The 14,031-nt window shown below is 38.3% G+C and overlaps 1 protein-coding gene across 1 annotated transcript in view; it reads left to right on the top strand.

The window, feature by feature from the left end:
- Window positions 1–14,031, top strand: part of scfd2 (sec1 family domain containing 2) — a 171,697-nt gene that overhangs the window by 13,544 nt on the left and 144,122 nt on the right. Inside the window, exon 3 of the mRNA XM_067416944.1 lies at window positions 12,753–12,880. Coding sequence (XP_067273045.1) covers window positions 12,753–12,880 — 128 coding nt within the window. The remainder of the gene's footprint in view (window positions 1–12,752; window positions 12,881–14,031) is intronic.

Below are 14,031 nucleotides of genomic sequence, written 5' to 3'. Positions count from 1 at the left end.
TAATGAATATGTTTACATGTCCATTAAAAGTATTTTTTTCAGTTTGACTAAATTATTATTATTTTTTTAAATGGCAGAAACAAATTTGTGATATCAGACGAACAATTCTATGAGATCAAGTCACTGGTTTCTTTTTAATCGTCAATTTAAAACTTCTAAACTTGCTACAGAAAAAACTCTGAGAAACTCCACAGTTTCTCTCTGTACTTTCTAACAAAAAAGACAGCCAGTCTCTCTGTTCCCAGCTCATTAACAGCTTTTCTCCTTCACTCAAAACAGCTGTGCCTCCACCACTGAGGAACTTGCTAACTGTAGTCCAGGACCAGGCGACCATCTTAGTTTGTAGTCCACAAAACTTCCCTCCATGACACCCTCTTACAATGCCACATGTGGTATCAAAATTGGAGAATGCCACTGGTATCTACAAAAAAAGTTTAATAGTCAGGAAAAAAATATGTACATTTTCTTAAGTCACCGGCCTTTGGCAGGTGTAGCAAGAAGTTACATTTAGGCCCTGTCTATATGTATAATTTGAGTCCTGTGAAGCATGAGTTATGATAAAAGAAGGTAGGGTTTATACACTATATTGCCAAAAGTTTTGAGACGCCTGCATTTACATGCACATGAACGTTAATGACATCTTATTCTTAATCCGCAGGGTTTAACATGGAGTTGGCCCACCCTTTGCAGCTTTAACAGCTTCAACTCTTCTGGGTCTTTCCACAAGGTTTAGGAGTGTGTTTATGGGAATTTTTGAACATTCTTCGTATTTGTGAGGTCAGGCATTGATGTTGGATGAGAAGGCCTGGCTCAAAGTCTCCACTTTAATTCATCCCAAAGGTTTTGTATCGGGTTGAGGTCAGGTCAAGTTCCTCCACACCAAACTTGCTTATCCATGTCTTTATGGATCTTTCTTTGTGCACTGGTGCGCAGTCATGTTGGAACAGGAAAGGACCATCCACAATCTCTTTCCACAAAGTTGGGAGCATAGCATTTTCCAAAATGTCTTGGTATGCTAAAGCATTAAGAGTTCCTTTCACTGGAAATTGGGAGCCAATCCAACCTCTGTAAAACAACCCCTCATCATAATCCCACCTCCACCAAACTTTGCACTTGGCACAGTGCGGTCCGGCAAGTACCGTTCTCCTGGCAACCGCCAAACCCCAAACTCGTCCATCCTATTGCCACATAGAGAAGCATTATTTGTCCTTCCAGAGAACACGTCTCCACTGCTAGTGCATGCTTATTGCATGGTTGGGAACCTATCACGGTACCAAGCTAGAATTCACTGAGCTTCTGATAGTGACCCATTCTTTCACAAATGTTTGTAGAAGCGTTTGCATGCCTAGTTTGATTGTTTCCAACTTTAGCCATAGAAGTGATTAAAACCTCAATTCAATGATTTGGAGGGGTGTCCCAATACTTTTCGCATTATAGTGTTTGTTCATCTCGAACATAATGGAGCATTAACCTTTTAGTGGCACTCATCAGACATTTCATTTTCGAACTGCCATGATGCATACAACAACCATAAGTAAAACCCAGTAATAAACTGCAGCCGGATTCATGTTCACCAGTTATGGATAACTGAATGTGCTTTTAATGCTACTCAATGGACATTTTTCTTTGAAAGTGTCGCAAAACTTGTAATAGTAAGCAGAAATAGTAAGCATGTTATTCCAAGAGATAAAGACAGAATGTTAATTTTTGGGTGAACTGGCCCTTCTGTGGTCAAGCCTAGGGGATTGCTCTGTCCGTAGCCATAGTGAGTGAGCAATACTAATAGGGCTGCTTGATTTAGCAAACACCGCTAATAATATTGGTTGTGACTGGGGTTTGTTGCCCAGCCCTGCAGTGCTGATATTGGCGTTGTTCTTGTCAGCTCAGGTGAATGTAATTGGCTGCATTGTGTTATTTTAGCCCAGCTATATCTATAGGCCCTGAAAAATATTTATGAAAGCTTTTATTTTAGGATCCTAATTGTGGGCTGTCTGGCTAATTTTGCCCTCTTTATTGTATGGTGTTTCCCTTTGTAATTGTAGGCTCTGTTTCAGGGTCGCTGGATTTAGTGTTGTTATGGGTGGTCATTTCAGGCAGCCGTCTCGTGAGCGACCGGCGCAGGCTGCTGATAGGAGACTTCCTCTTCCCCGCCTGTGAGAAGGCTTTTAATAACAGTCTAGTTGTACACTGCGCCTATTCAGGACTGACTGGAGACATGTTCAGATCTCGCTGTGTTTTTACTGTGGTTGTGGGAGAAATGTGAGCGTCTTTGTAATGGAAGCCATGTCTGGTGTTTTGGTAGGTTGGGTTTGAAATACTTCATGAGGACGTGAATTTATGTTCTTCGAAATGGTAGTACGTCTCTGGTGGGACACATTGTGCTGTGTGTGAAATTTTGTTAATAGCAGATTTTAAGACTTGACGTTTGGTTAGATAAAGAAGGACTATTTCACGCTCTGCACTACTGCAACATCAACCAACTCGTTTAACTTCTTTATTTCCTGCTCCAGTAATACAAATAGACAATTGCAATTGGCCAAGAATCTGTTTTTGGACTGGTATAATGTGTGTGTGTGGTCAGGTGTATTCCAGTCAGGCTAGTGTAATAGGTTGTTCTTGGCACTGCGGTAGAGCAGTGGTGCTTTGATTTTGTGTGTGTGGGAGACTTCAGCTCTGTCCTTGCTTATGTAAGGGTGTGTGACACACCCTCCACACTTCAAACCTATGCTTTACAACCATCTACCCAACTTTGTTAACCAGCATTAAACCCATATGTTTTACTAGAGCTCCTCAGAGTATTGGAATGAAACTGGTTGTGGATGTGTAGGGGGAGAGAAATGGACCACACTGCACTGTGAGAAAACAGCACTAAATGTCGAGCAGAGACATGCCTGTCACTCGCTCTTTCACTGATGGCTAAAAAGACAGGACTTTGCTGCATGCTTAGCATTGAGATTATGAATCTTTGTTTACAAATCATATTGTTTACTCTCTCTTGCACCGCTGCTAAATCCCTCCCACTAGTTTTCTGTGTCTGATTGACAGGTGGGTTGGTAAATCAGAATATGGTACCAGGCCCACACACGATTCTGACTTGTGGAGACTTCAGTTAATAGCCTTTAGAACTATAATATATATATATATATATATATATATATATATATATATATATATATATATATATATATATATATGTATATGTATATGTATGTATATATATATATATATATGGGTTGTTTTGTCTATATATATATTTAATATAATATATATAATTTAATATATATATAATTTTTTTTTTTTTTTTAAGATTTAAAGCTATTTTCTGTTTCTCATCCCTTCATATCTGATCTTGTCTCATCTTTTACACTCAAAAAAATGATTACACTACAAAAAAAAAGAAAAAGAAAATGCTGGGTTAAAAACAACCCAAGTTGGGTTGAAAATGGACAAACCCAGAAATTGGGTTGTTTGAACCCAGTGAATGGACCCATTGAAACAACCCAATTTCTGGGTTCGTCTATTTTCAACCCAACTTGGGTTGTTTTTAACTCAGCATTTTTTAGAGTTTAACTTTCTCATCTTCTCTCTTTCTTTTTCTCTCATCTCATCATTTGCATCTTATCTCTGTCCTGTTGTCTCATCTCATTTCATCTTGTCTTGTGTTATCTCATCTGATCTTTTCTCATCATCATCATCCTTGTCTCATTTTCTCTTTCTGTCCCATGTCCTTCTTATTTCACCTGCCTCGTCTCATCTCAGACTTGTTCTGTTGTCTCATCTCATCTGGTCTCATATTATCCCTCTGTCATTGTTGTCTCATTTCATCTCCTAATCTGATCTTTTCTCCTCCTCATTAGCCTTATTTCATCTTCTCTCTGTTTTCTTCTCTCATATCATCTTTTGCCTCTGCCCTGTCATCTCATCTGCGCCTCATCTGCTCTTATTCTCCTTTCATCTGGTCTTGTCTTGTCTTATCTCATCTAATCTTCTTCTTATCTCTGATTTGTTGTGTTGTCTCGTCTCATCTCTTCTCATCTCATCACTCTGTCATGTTCTCATTTAATCTTGATTCATCCTCATTAACCTTGCCTTTTCATCTTTTGCTTTTCTTCTGTCCTATGTCGCCTCGTCTCGTCTCATTTCCTTCTCATCTTGTCTCCTCATTTCATCTTGTCCTGTCTCCTCTTATCTCATTATCTTTGACTTGTTCTGTTGTCTCATCTCCTCTTTTCTCATATTGTCCCTCTGTTATATGTTGTCACATTTCATCTCCTAATCTGGTCTCATCCTCATTAATCTTCTCATCTTCTCTCTGTCTTCTATCATCTTTTGTATCTCATCTCTTTCTTGTCTCTCATCTCCTCATGTCATTTCATCTGGTCTTGTCTTATCTCATCTAATCTTCTTATATCTGACTTGTTGTGTTGTCTCACCTCACCTCGTCTCATCTCATCCCTCTGTCATATTGTCTCATACGTTGTCTCATTCAATCTCCTTCTCATCTGATCTGGATTCATCCCCATTAGACTTGCCTTATCTTCTCTCGGTCTTCTCTCATCTCATCTTTTGCGTCTCTTCTCTGTCCTGTGTTGTCTTGTCTCATCTTATCTCATCTAATCTTCTTATCTCACCTTGTCTCATATTATGCCTCTGTCATATGTTGTCTCATTTCATCTACTTATCAGAGGGCCTATTCACATAACATCGTAAGGCTAAAATTAGCTCCTAACTTGCAGATTTAGGAGAAACTCTTAAAAATAATGGCCGTATCAGTCCTAATTTTAGGACTCCTATTTTTGCTGTAAGGGTATTTCACAAAGCATTTTAGCACTAAAACTAGCTCCTAAATCCATGAAATGCAATAGTCTAAGTCACTAAGACCAAATCAAAAATAATCCTAATGTCTGTTGCTGCAATCCACCTAAAGACACATATGCAACACTGAGGCAATAGTGATAATTCATGCATCTTTAATAATAATAATAAAAATAAAAACAAGTCAGATTACCTGTGGTAGGTGTTTTTATGAGTTCACACTTAAAAATAATTGGCCAAAATGATCTGGTCTGGTCTCATCTCATCTAATCTCTTTATCTCTGATTGTGTTGTCACATCTCATCTTATTTCACATCGTCTCTCTGTCTCATGTTTTTATCTCACCTCTTCTCTCTGTTATGTGTCGTCTCATCTCATCTCCTTCACATCTCTCTGACTTATGTTCTCATCTCATTTAGTCTCATCTCATTTCTTTTCATCTCAGTTGATCTTTCCTCATATTGTATCTCCTCTATTTTCCTCTCCTCTGCTCCTGTAGACTTTGTCTCTCTTTTTTTATCTGTCTTATATCTATTTGCCATATTTTTCCTCGTCTCATGCATCTTCCTCTCTTCATCTCATTCCTCTTATCTCTTCTCTGGTTGTGCTGATTATCAAGTCAATCTATTTGCAATGGAGCTGGAGGAATAAGTTTATTTAAAGGAGATGAAGACATGCAGTATTGATACATGGAGGAACTCTAAACCCGCAGCGGGCTGTGAGTGCGCCAGTAACTGCTCCTGAACCTGTGACTCTGCTCCCATTCATTGTGTGTTAAAGGTTAGTGCCTGCTCTCTGGGATTTATCTTCCTCTCAGGGAGTCTCACATGAAACAAAATGAGTCGCAGATGAGAGGGATTTGTAATGTGTGTTTTTGTGAGTTTGGGTATGCCTTTTTTAGATTTATGTCACAAGATGTTGCTTTTATAGGTGTTGCATTTTTATCTTAAAGTTTTCAGCAGAATAATGCTTATCTTTATGGACCGAGATTATAGCCACTAAAAATGTCTTTAAATTTAATTGAACCATTCAGTACACCAATCAAACAGTGAATATAGTTGCTACTCACTATGTTTTTATTTTTATGTAACACTTTTTCTATGACACTACCGTTCAAATGTTTTGTGTCTGGAAAATAAGTATAACAGTTACCAATATGATTTCTGAAGGATCACGTGACACTGAAGACTGGAGTAATGATGCTGAAAATTCAGCTTTGCATCACAGGTATAATTACGTTTTAAAGGCACAGTATGTAAGTTTCACCAGCAGAAGTCGCTCATTCAAAACAAAGGTGTAGCTTGATGACGCTGTGAATGAGCGTGGAATCATGGGAGTTGTAGTCTTGACTCTTTCACGGTCACCTCTACAGCCGATGGAAAGGGACCCAATGGACTCGGGCAGAAATCATGTTCATGAATGAGTGAATGTATTAAAGTTTTATTAGCGTTACGTTGGTATGAAGCAGGACGCGTCGAGAGCCCTTGAGAGCGAATGCTAATGAGAGAGACCTGCGCCAAACACCGTCTCTGAGCTTTTATTCTGCTTATGCTGCAGTCGCCGCTTCTGCTATTTTCATTGTGTGTGTGGCGTAATATTATACCTGAAAATCGAGGGTAGTGTGGACATGACGTCATTGACAGGCGATACAACACTGTTTTGTAACACTGTAAAATACTGGTCTTTAAAATAGCTGATTTCTCTGGATTTAAACATTGTTGGAAATGTTTGGGATAATGTGCACAGGTCAACAAAATATATAACATTGTTCTAATATTTTGTTTTTGTTTTTTTTAATCTAAAAATCTTACATAATGTGCCTTTTAAAATAGGTAAATTCATTTTTTTATTGTAATAATGTTTATTAATAACAGTAATAATATATGTTTTTACAATTTTTAAAAAGTAACATCCACATGGATGGCGGGACCCAAGGTTTCCCAGCTGAACATAGCCCAAAGCATCACACTGCCTCTGCCGGGTGGCATTTTTCCCATAGTGCATCCTGGTGCCATGTGTTCCCAGGTAAGGGACGCACACACCATCCATTTGATGCAAAAGAAAACATGATTTATCAGACCAGGCCACCTTCTTCCATTGCTCCAGTTCAGATGCTCACATGCCCACTGTTGGCGCTTTCGTCGGTGGACAGGGGTCAGCATGGGCACCCTGATTGGTCTGCGGCTATACAGCCCCATACACAAACAACTGTGATGCACTGTGAATTCTGACACCTTTCTCTCAAAACCAGCATTAACTCATCTTTATGACATTGGCCAGCCTTCACTCCCCACTTGCATCAATGAGCCTTGGCCACCCATGACCCTGTCGCCGGTTCACCACTGTTTCTTCCTTCCTTGGTCCATTTTTCCTGCTTCTAACACATCAACTTTGAGGACAAAATATTCACTTGCTGCCTAATATACCCCACCCACTAACAGGTGCCGTGATAAAGAGACCTTCATAATTTTATGCCTGATCGGTGTATATATAAACGTTACATCACACTAAAATAATTGGTGCTGTCCTTCTGGAGACCTTAACAGTAATGCAACAAAGAAGCAGTTTCAAACCAGAACAAAAGATGAAATGTTCAGCTGCGGTTATCAATGAAAGTCAGCAATTACATAATCTCATCCTCTATGGATTTAAAAGCTCGAAACAACCCAATTTATTTAAGTCTCTTTGTTTTCCATCTCCCCTACTTCACCAAATGATGCTTACATAAGTCATTCTCCAATCTCTTTGAGACAGATGACATTCGTCTTTGAAGTGAAATGGCACGCTCACTTTGGAGATACTTTTCAGATTTAAGAAACTTTTACTCCAGTTTCCTTTGCTTTTTCCATTGTCAAATTCTGACAGGAAAAACTGTGCGTGCGCTCGCATAGTTTCTCTAATGACGAATCAAGGTTTTTGCTTGCTGTTTCTTATTTTAGTTGTGTTTATTTCTCTCAAGAGTATGGTTACAGATTGTAACGAGCACGGAAAATACACTCCCGTGGAGCGTCTGCCAGGTCCCCTTGTGTGCGCGAGCATATGTGTGCGCAGTGTCATTAGTCCTGCAAGTGGGTGTAATTGAAGAATAACTGACCTGGATTGAATGCTGCTAACATGTGGGGGTTGTTCGTTTCCTTTTGTTGATAAACACAGACTTAATCACCGTCTACTAAATCAATGCCCAATTATTACAACGATTATTACAGCGTAACACCACATTTTCATGGTAAAATAGTGGGTTTAACATTGAGTCCATATTGTTTGGGGGTTTTCTGTTTATCTAAAATGCGAGTTACATTGCAACACACCAGACAGGTTATTATGAAACTGCATCCAATTATTGCTAATCACATTTGGAACCATTTTGGATGTAATTTAGTGTCTGTGCGTGTAAAAAAAAGACAGATTTTAAGGCATTCAGAAACTCTTAGTCAGTTGAAGTCCATTCTTAAGTGCTCAGTCATGTGTTTCCAGGAACCCTGAACTTCCCCTACCACACACACACACGAACAAACTGGACGATACAAGGAGGTTGTGGCGGGAATGGGTAATAAATATTTTGTCTTTGCAGACCAACACTGCCCTCCATAGGTTAGAGTACTAATGGAGCACAACTCGCTTACACAAACTCACTGAACCCCCTTGTCAGGACATCTAGCCTGGGGAACACTGCAGGAGAGGAGCGGAGTAAAGCGGGGGGAGGTTTTTGGGGTAAATTGGAACCATGTTGCCCCTCCGAAACATTCCAAACGGACCCCTCGTCTTCCTGGAATACACGCAGAGTCAACATACACATGCACATAGAGAGGGTCCATTCTTAACTCTGGCATGTCAACTACGCTGGCTATGTGTGCATCTGTTTATGACATGCAAAATCAGTTCAGCCCCATTGCACAAAACGCACTACCTACCAACAAACACTCACATATAACATACTTGAGCAGATTTAAAAGATTTGTGATCTCTGAAGGTTTGCTGAACAGCTACTGGCCCATTAAGGTATGTTTTACGATGTCTTGAAGTAAAAATCTAGTTATTTTCCACATTTAAGAACAAAAGTAATGTCATCCAAACTATGAATTTACACAAATTGAATTATGGGAATTATTTAGCGACCCCAAAAAAGGTTAAACCAATCAAAACTTACCAAAAAATAAATAAATGTAAGCCTTTTTTTAAGATTTACGCAATTTAAAAATAATAGTAAAATTCCATCAAATTGAACTGAAAAATATGACAGAATTTAATTGAATAATTGATTAAGGATTGTTCAATAAATTATGTTAGGATTATTCAATTAAATTTGATGGAATTTTAAATTATATAAATCGTAAAAAAAAAAAAAAAAAAGGCTTTAAAAAGAGGCTTAATTCTTTTTGAGTGCATCTTAGGGTATTTTTTTGTTGTTTTTTTTATTTTATTTTATAAAACTCCTCTGCAGACCCAAGAACAAACTCAAACTCATTTGAAAAAGTTTTTAATATGACAAACCTAATTTGTAGCAGTTAAGCATAGGACTTTAGAAGGTTTTGAAGGTCATGAGAAACATAAATTCGCTCGAGTGTGTCCTTCTTTTGACTGGTATGTACACCTTCATTAAATTCTCTCCTGTTCTTTTAGATAACTTTTCATGGTGCTTAACCTAGTGCAAGGTGAAAACACAATGGACTAAGCATTCCTTACTTTTACAGTCTGTTAAAAAATGTACGTTTTTTTTTTTGGTTTTCTGCTTTCGCAAGAATCTGCAAGGAAGTGTGACCAGTCCATCATGTGATCTTATTTTTCCTCATATTTTCCCTCTTTTTTGTTGTTGTCATATTTGCAGACTACTGAACCAGTTTGCGTTCTTGCGTTATCTATCATGTTTTTCTACTGTCCCTCAACTCGTAATTCCCGACACAAGTCTGCGCTTTAGAACAACAAGCCCCATGTTTATTATTGTCCCCCTGATTTTTGTTCCCTCTCTTTTTTTGTCTCGTTTTTGGCGTAATGGAGTCAGACCCCTCTCTAGCACTGCCAAAACTCTGTCTGGAACACATTACAGCTGAGATCCAACACATGGCAAATGTTAGAAAGAGAGCGAAAGAAAAAAAGAGCAAAAGAAAAACAGAGCAGGTTTAACATTTGGTTTCAGTGTCAGTAAAACACCCCCACCCTCCGTCGCTCGCCCTCGCGTGTCTTCTCTCTCCCTCGTTCTGATTTCTTGTCCTTTGTTTCATGACCTGCACCCTCACTTTCTCAGTCGCTTCCCCTTCTTCTCTTCTCGTCCTTTCCTCTAAATTCTGCTCATTTATATGATCGGTTCTCTCAGGCTGTGAAAAGATTTTGTTTTATTCTGTCGCTTCTCTCATCAACAGTTTGTGTGAAGTCTTTTTCTAATGACAAGCAGCACATAAGCCAGAACACACACATACACACAATCTATGAGATGATTAAAGACAGGAAGAGGAGGAGCCAGTGATGAAGAACAGAATGATGATGTCTCATTAGCACTTGTCATAAGAGGAGATCACTTGGTGTATGAGAAACTCTTGCTGAATAATGATTGTAAAGTTACTAAAGATAGAGCTGCTGTTTATTACTGATGGATGGGTAGGAGATTGAAAATGATGAATAGCCTATAGAGGGAAACAGACTGATGATTTGTTCTTGTGTCAATCTGCACTGCTTTTTAATTGTTGTTTTTTTCTTTGTAAACCCATACTTAATGGATGTCTTTGGCTGTTGTTATGCACCTTGCTTCATGGATGCCATGTTTTTAAGACGCCATATAAAGTTAAAAAACTTACATTTTTACTAATGGGTCTCAAGAACCCCTATATTTTATTCCATTACTTTGTCTAGCTGTTTTCTTGGTAATTTTTTGTGTGAATGGCCTCAAAAATGTACAACAGAAATAATTTGCACAGGGATGTTAAGTAAGACTTAACATCCCTGTGCAGACCCGTAAGACGTTCATTCATCTTCGGAACACAAATTCAATTATTTTTGATGAAATCTGAGAAATTCTGTCCCTCCATTAACAGCTATGCAACTGAAAAATTGATGCTTTAAAAAGTTCATCAAGCGATTCATAATCTATATGAATTGAGTGGTTTAGCCCAAATTTTCTGAAGACACTCATGAGCTTTATATGATTATTATTTATTCACATATAAACATTAATCAGCGAACAGTGAACCTCATTGGTTTCTGTGGAAGCTCAAATGTGCTGCATAACACGAGAATGAACCTCATTGGGTCTTGTGGAAGCTCCAATTTGCTGAATAACACAAAAATAAACCTCATTGTTTCCTGTGGTAGCTCAAATGGCTGCTTAAAGGTGCAGATCTACTCATCCGTGCAGCACTTCTGTCACGCCGCGCTCCACTTTATTCCGATGGGTGACGTCAAGCGACTTTAACGCGCCCGCATAGCATTCCGGTAAAGGCAGCGCTGCATTTGAACCGATTTGAACGCACAAACGACGGGAAGCGGATCTCCACGGTAACACATGAGAATGAACCTCATTGGTTCTCACGGAAGCTCAAACGTTTAATACAACGAATGTGTGAGTTTATAAATGTTTAAATGTGAATAAAAGGCTACATTCAATTTGTTCATCATATAAAGCAGTCATGTCTCTCTCTTCAGAAAATTTTGGTCTAAACTGCTCAATTCAAATGGATTCATTTGACGATTTCTAACTTTTTGAAGCGTTGATTTCAGTTGTGTTGTTGTCTGTGGAAGGATAGAAAGCTGTCAGATTTCATCAGAAAGATCTATATTTATGTTCGGAAGATGAACCGCAGTCTTGCAGGTTTGGAACAACATGAGGTTGAGTAATTAAAGATAGAATTATCATTTTTGGGTGAACTATCCTTTTAAACCAGGTTAACCCACAGTTATTTGATGGCAATTAAATGTTCGATTTGTGGATTATTTATTTTATTTATTTTTTTGGCATTACACATCCACTACCACATTCATACATAGGTATTCCTCAAGCGGCAACCTCCCGCGATCTCTCTTGAAGCCAATACGGAAGTAATGTAAACTGTAATTCCTTAACTGGCCACTAGAGGCAGGCTCCAGAAGGGAGCAGAATCTCATTGAGCCCCATGTTAAAATTCTCAACTTTAAAGCAGAAAAAAACATGTTTACAGCCTGGTACAAATTGTGGTTTTGGCTTATAAGGCTAATTTTGATTTTCATGACAACTCTGAGGGGGGTGAATTTTTTTATAACTCATTCGTTTCCGTTATATAAAGCCTTAAGGTTCTGCATAATTAAGGGCGTGGTTACAAGTGGATAGCCATTTATCCGCCGTCTATAGTTATTGCGTCACCTCAGCTCCGCGCACATCCCGCCTTTTTGCCCATTTTCTGTTATCTGGGAGTGACACGCGTTGACTCGCTCACAAGATGGCAACGCCCAGCTCGCCCCTACTTTAAGCTTCAGAACGGCTTATCAGAATCCTATGGGTGACGTCACGGACACTACGTCCATATTTTTTTACAGTCTATGGTATTCCTACGCTGGCCTTCTCTGTTTTTGACGTCGTATTGTGATGCAGTTTTGTTTTATTTATTTTTTAGTTTAAGTTTTTGATATTCTTAGCTATTTGATCATCCAGTAGTAGTTCATGGAAGGATAGAGAGACACTTTTGGGGGCTTTTTTCAATCCCTTAGGATCAAATCAAATAATCACAATTCCCCACAACCTTTAATCAAATGCTTTAGTTTCTTAAAAATTAGTAAATAAGTCAAATTATTTAAAACTGATTCTTTGCAATAATTGTAATGGACATTAAATATAATTAAAATCAGTCAAACATTTTTTACATCTGAATTAAATGTTTTGGTTGTTGTTACGTTCTAGCTCTTCTAGCTCTTGCCTTTATGTGAATTATAAATAAAAGACATTGACCCCTTATTACCTGGCCTGTTTTCCACAGATCCGCCACTGCACGGTTGCTATGGGAGACAATGCTGGTTGCTAAGCAAAAGGAGGCAGTGATGGAAGTGAGGAGACAACTGGTGGAGGCGGCCAGCAAAGAAAACCTGCCAATCAAAATGAGTCTGGGTAAGGCCATGGCCCATATTTAAAGCTCAAGGACACACACAGACTACATGAGGCTCTCAAGAACATTTATCTCAAATATACCTATTCTCTGTGGACATTTAAAAATGCTCAGAGCACTATACAGGATATTAGTGGAAATCCAGAAAGCCTCAAAAATCCACAGTTTGTTTAATTAGCAACGGTATTTTCCTGCAAAAGTGGCGAGATGAACTTTTAATTAGTCTCAGAATAAAAAATTAGGCATTCTGCCCAAAAAAAGAGCCTTCTGTGGTTTTACAGAACTTTCCTTTACATTTTACTGGAGCTGGTTTTTACTTTGTGTGTGCGATGCTGCAGAATACCGTGAAACAAGACAAAGGTGTGTAGTCAAAAACTTCTTACTGAAGATTTTACATCAATAGTTAGTGAACAATAGAGAGAGAGACTGAGTGTTAAAGACAGAAAGAGAAAAAAAGAGGGAAAAAATGATTTAGCAAGCAGGATTCAGTGGTTTTTAGTCAAAGACCCACAGCACCCCCTTCAGACGGCTAGTAGCACTACATATGGGAATAACGCCCATGTGCCACTGAGGAAATATGAACCTCATGTTGGGATCTCATGCTCACACACATATGTTCTAGAGGTGCTCTGCTGCTCATAAGTTTAGTAATAGGTCTGAAATGTGGGGTAAAAATACTCACAGGCATGTAAGACGCTCTTAAATACACACGAACAAAATAACTATAATCAGCTTGAATAGTGTGTTAGAGTCAAAAAGGAGTAGAGTTGCAGACTTAATACTAAAGGTTTGGGTTTGCCTGTTGCTGCGTTTTAGTTTAGCTTGACGATTTTTTACTTTAAACAGCTTTAATTTAACAGTTTTAGGTTTACTGATTTTCGACAATTTTAGTTTTCGTTTAGTTCGACGGTTTTAGTGTAAACATTTTTTATCAGTTTCATTTTATTTAAACAGTTTCATAGCTGATGTCGGTTTACAGTTTTCAGCAGTTTTAGTTTAGTCCAATAGTTTTTGTGTAACAGTATTTTTATTTATTTTTACCAGTTTTAGTTTTAGTATTTATTTAGTTAGTTCAGCAACTATAGTACATTTTAGTTTGATCATTTTCTTAGATAGTTTAATATATTAGTTTTGTTCTATAGTTGTAATGTAA

This window comes from Pseudorasbora parva, chromosome 15 (genome assembly GCF_024679245.1).
Source record: "Pseudorasbora parva isolate DD20220531a chromosome 15, ASM2467924v1, whole genome shotgun sequence".
In the NCBI taxonomy this organism is placed as follows: domain Eukaryota; kingdom Metazoa; phylum Chordata; class Actinopteri; order Cypriniformes; family Gobionidae; genus Pseudorasbora; species Pseudorasbora parva.
This window is presented reverse-complemented; position numbering and strand designations above follow the sequence as displayed.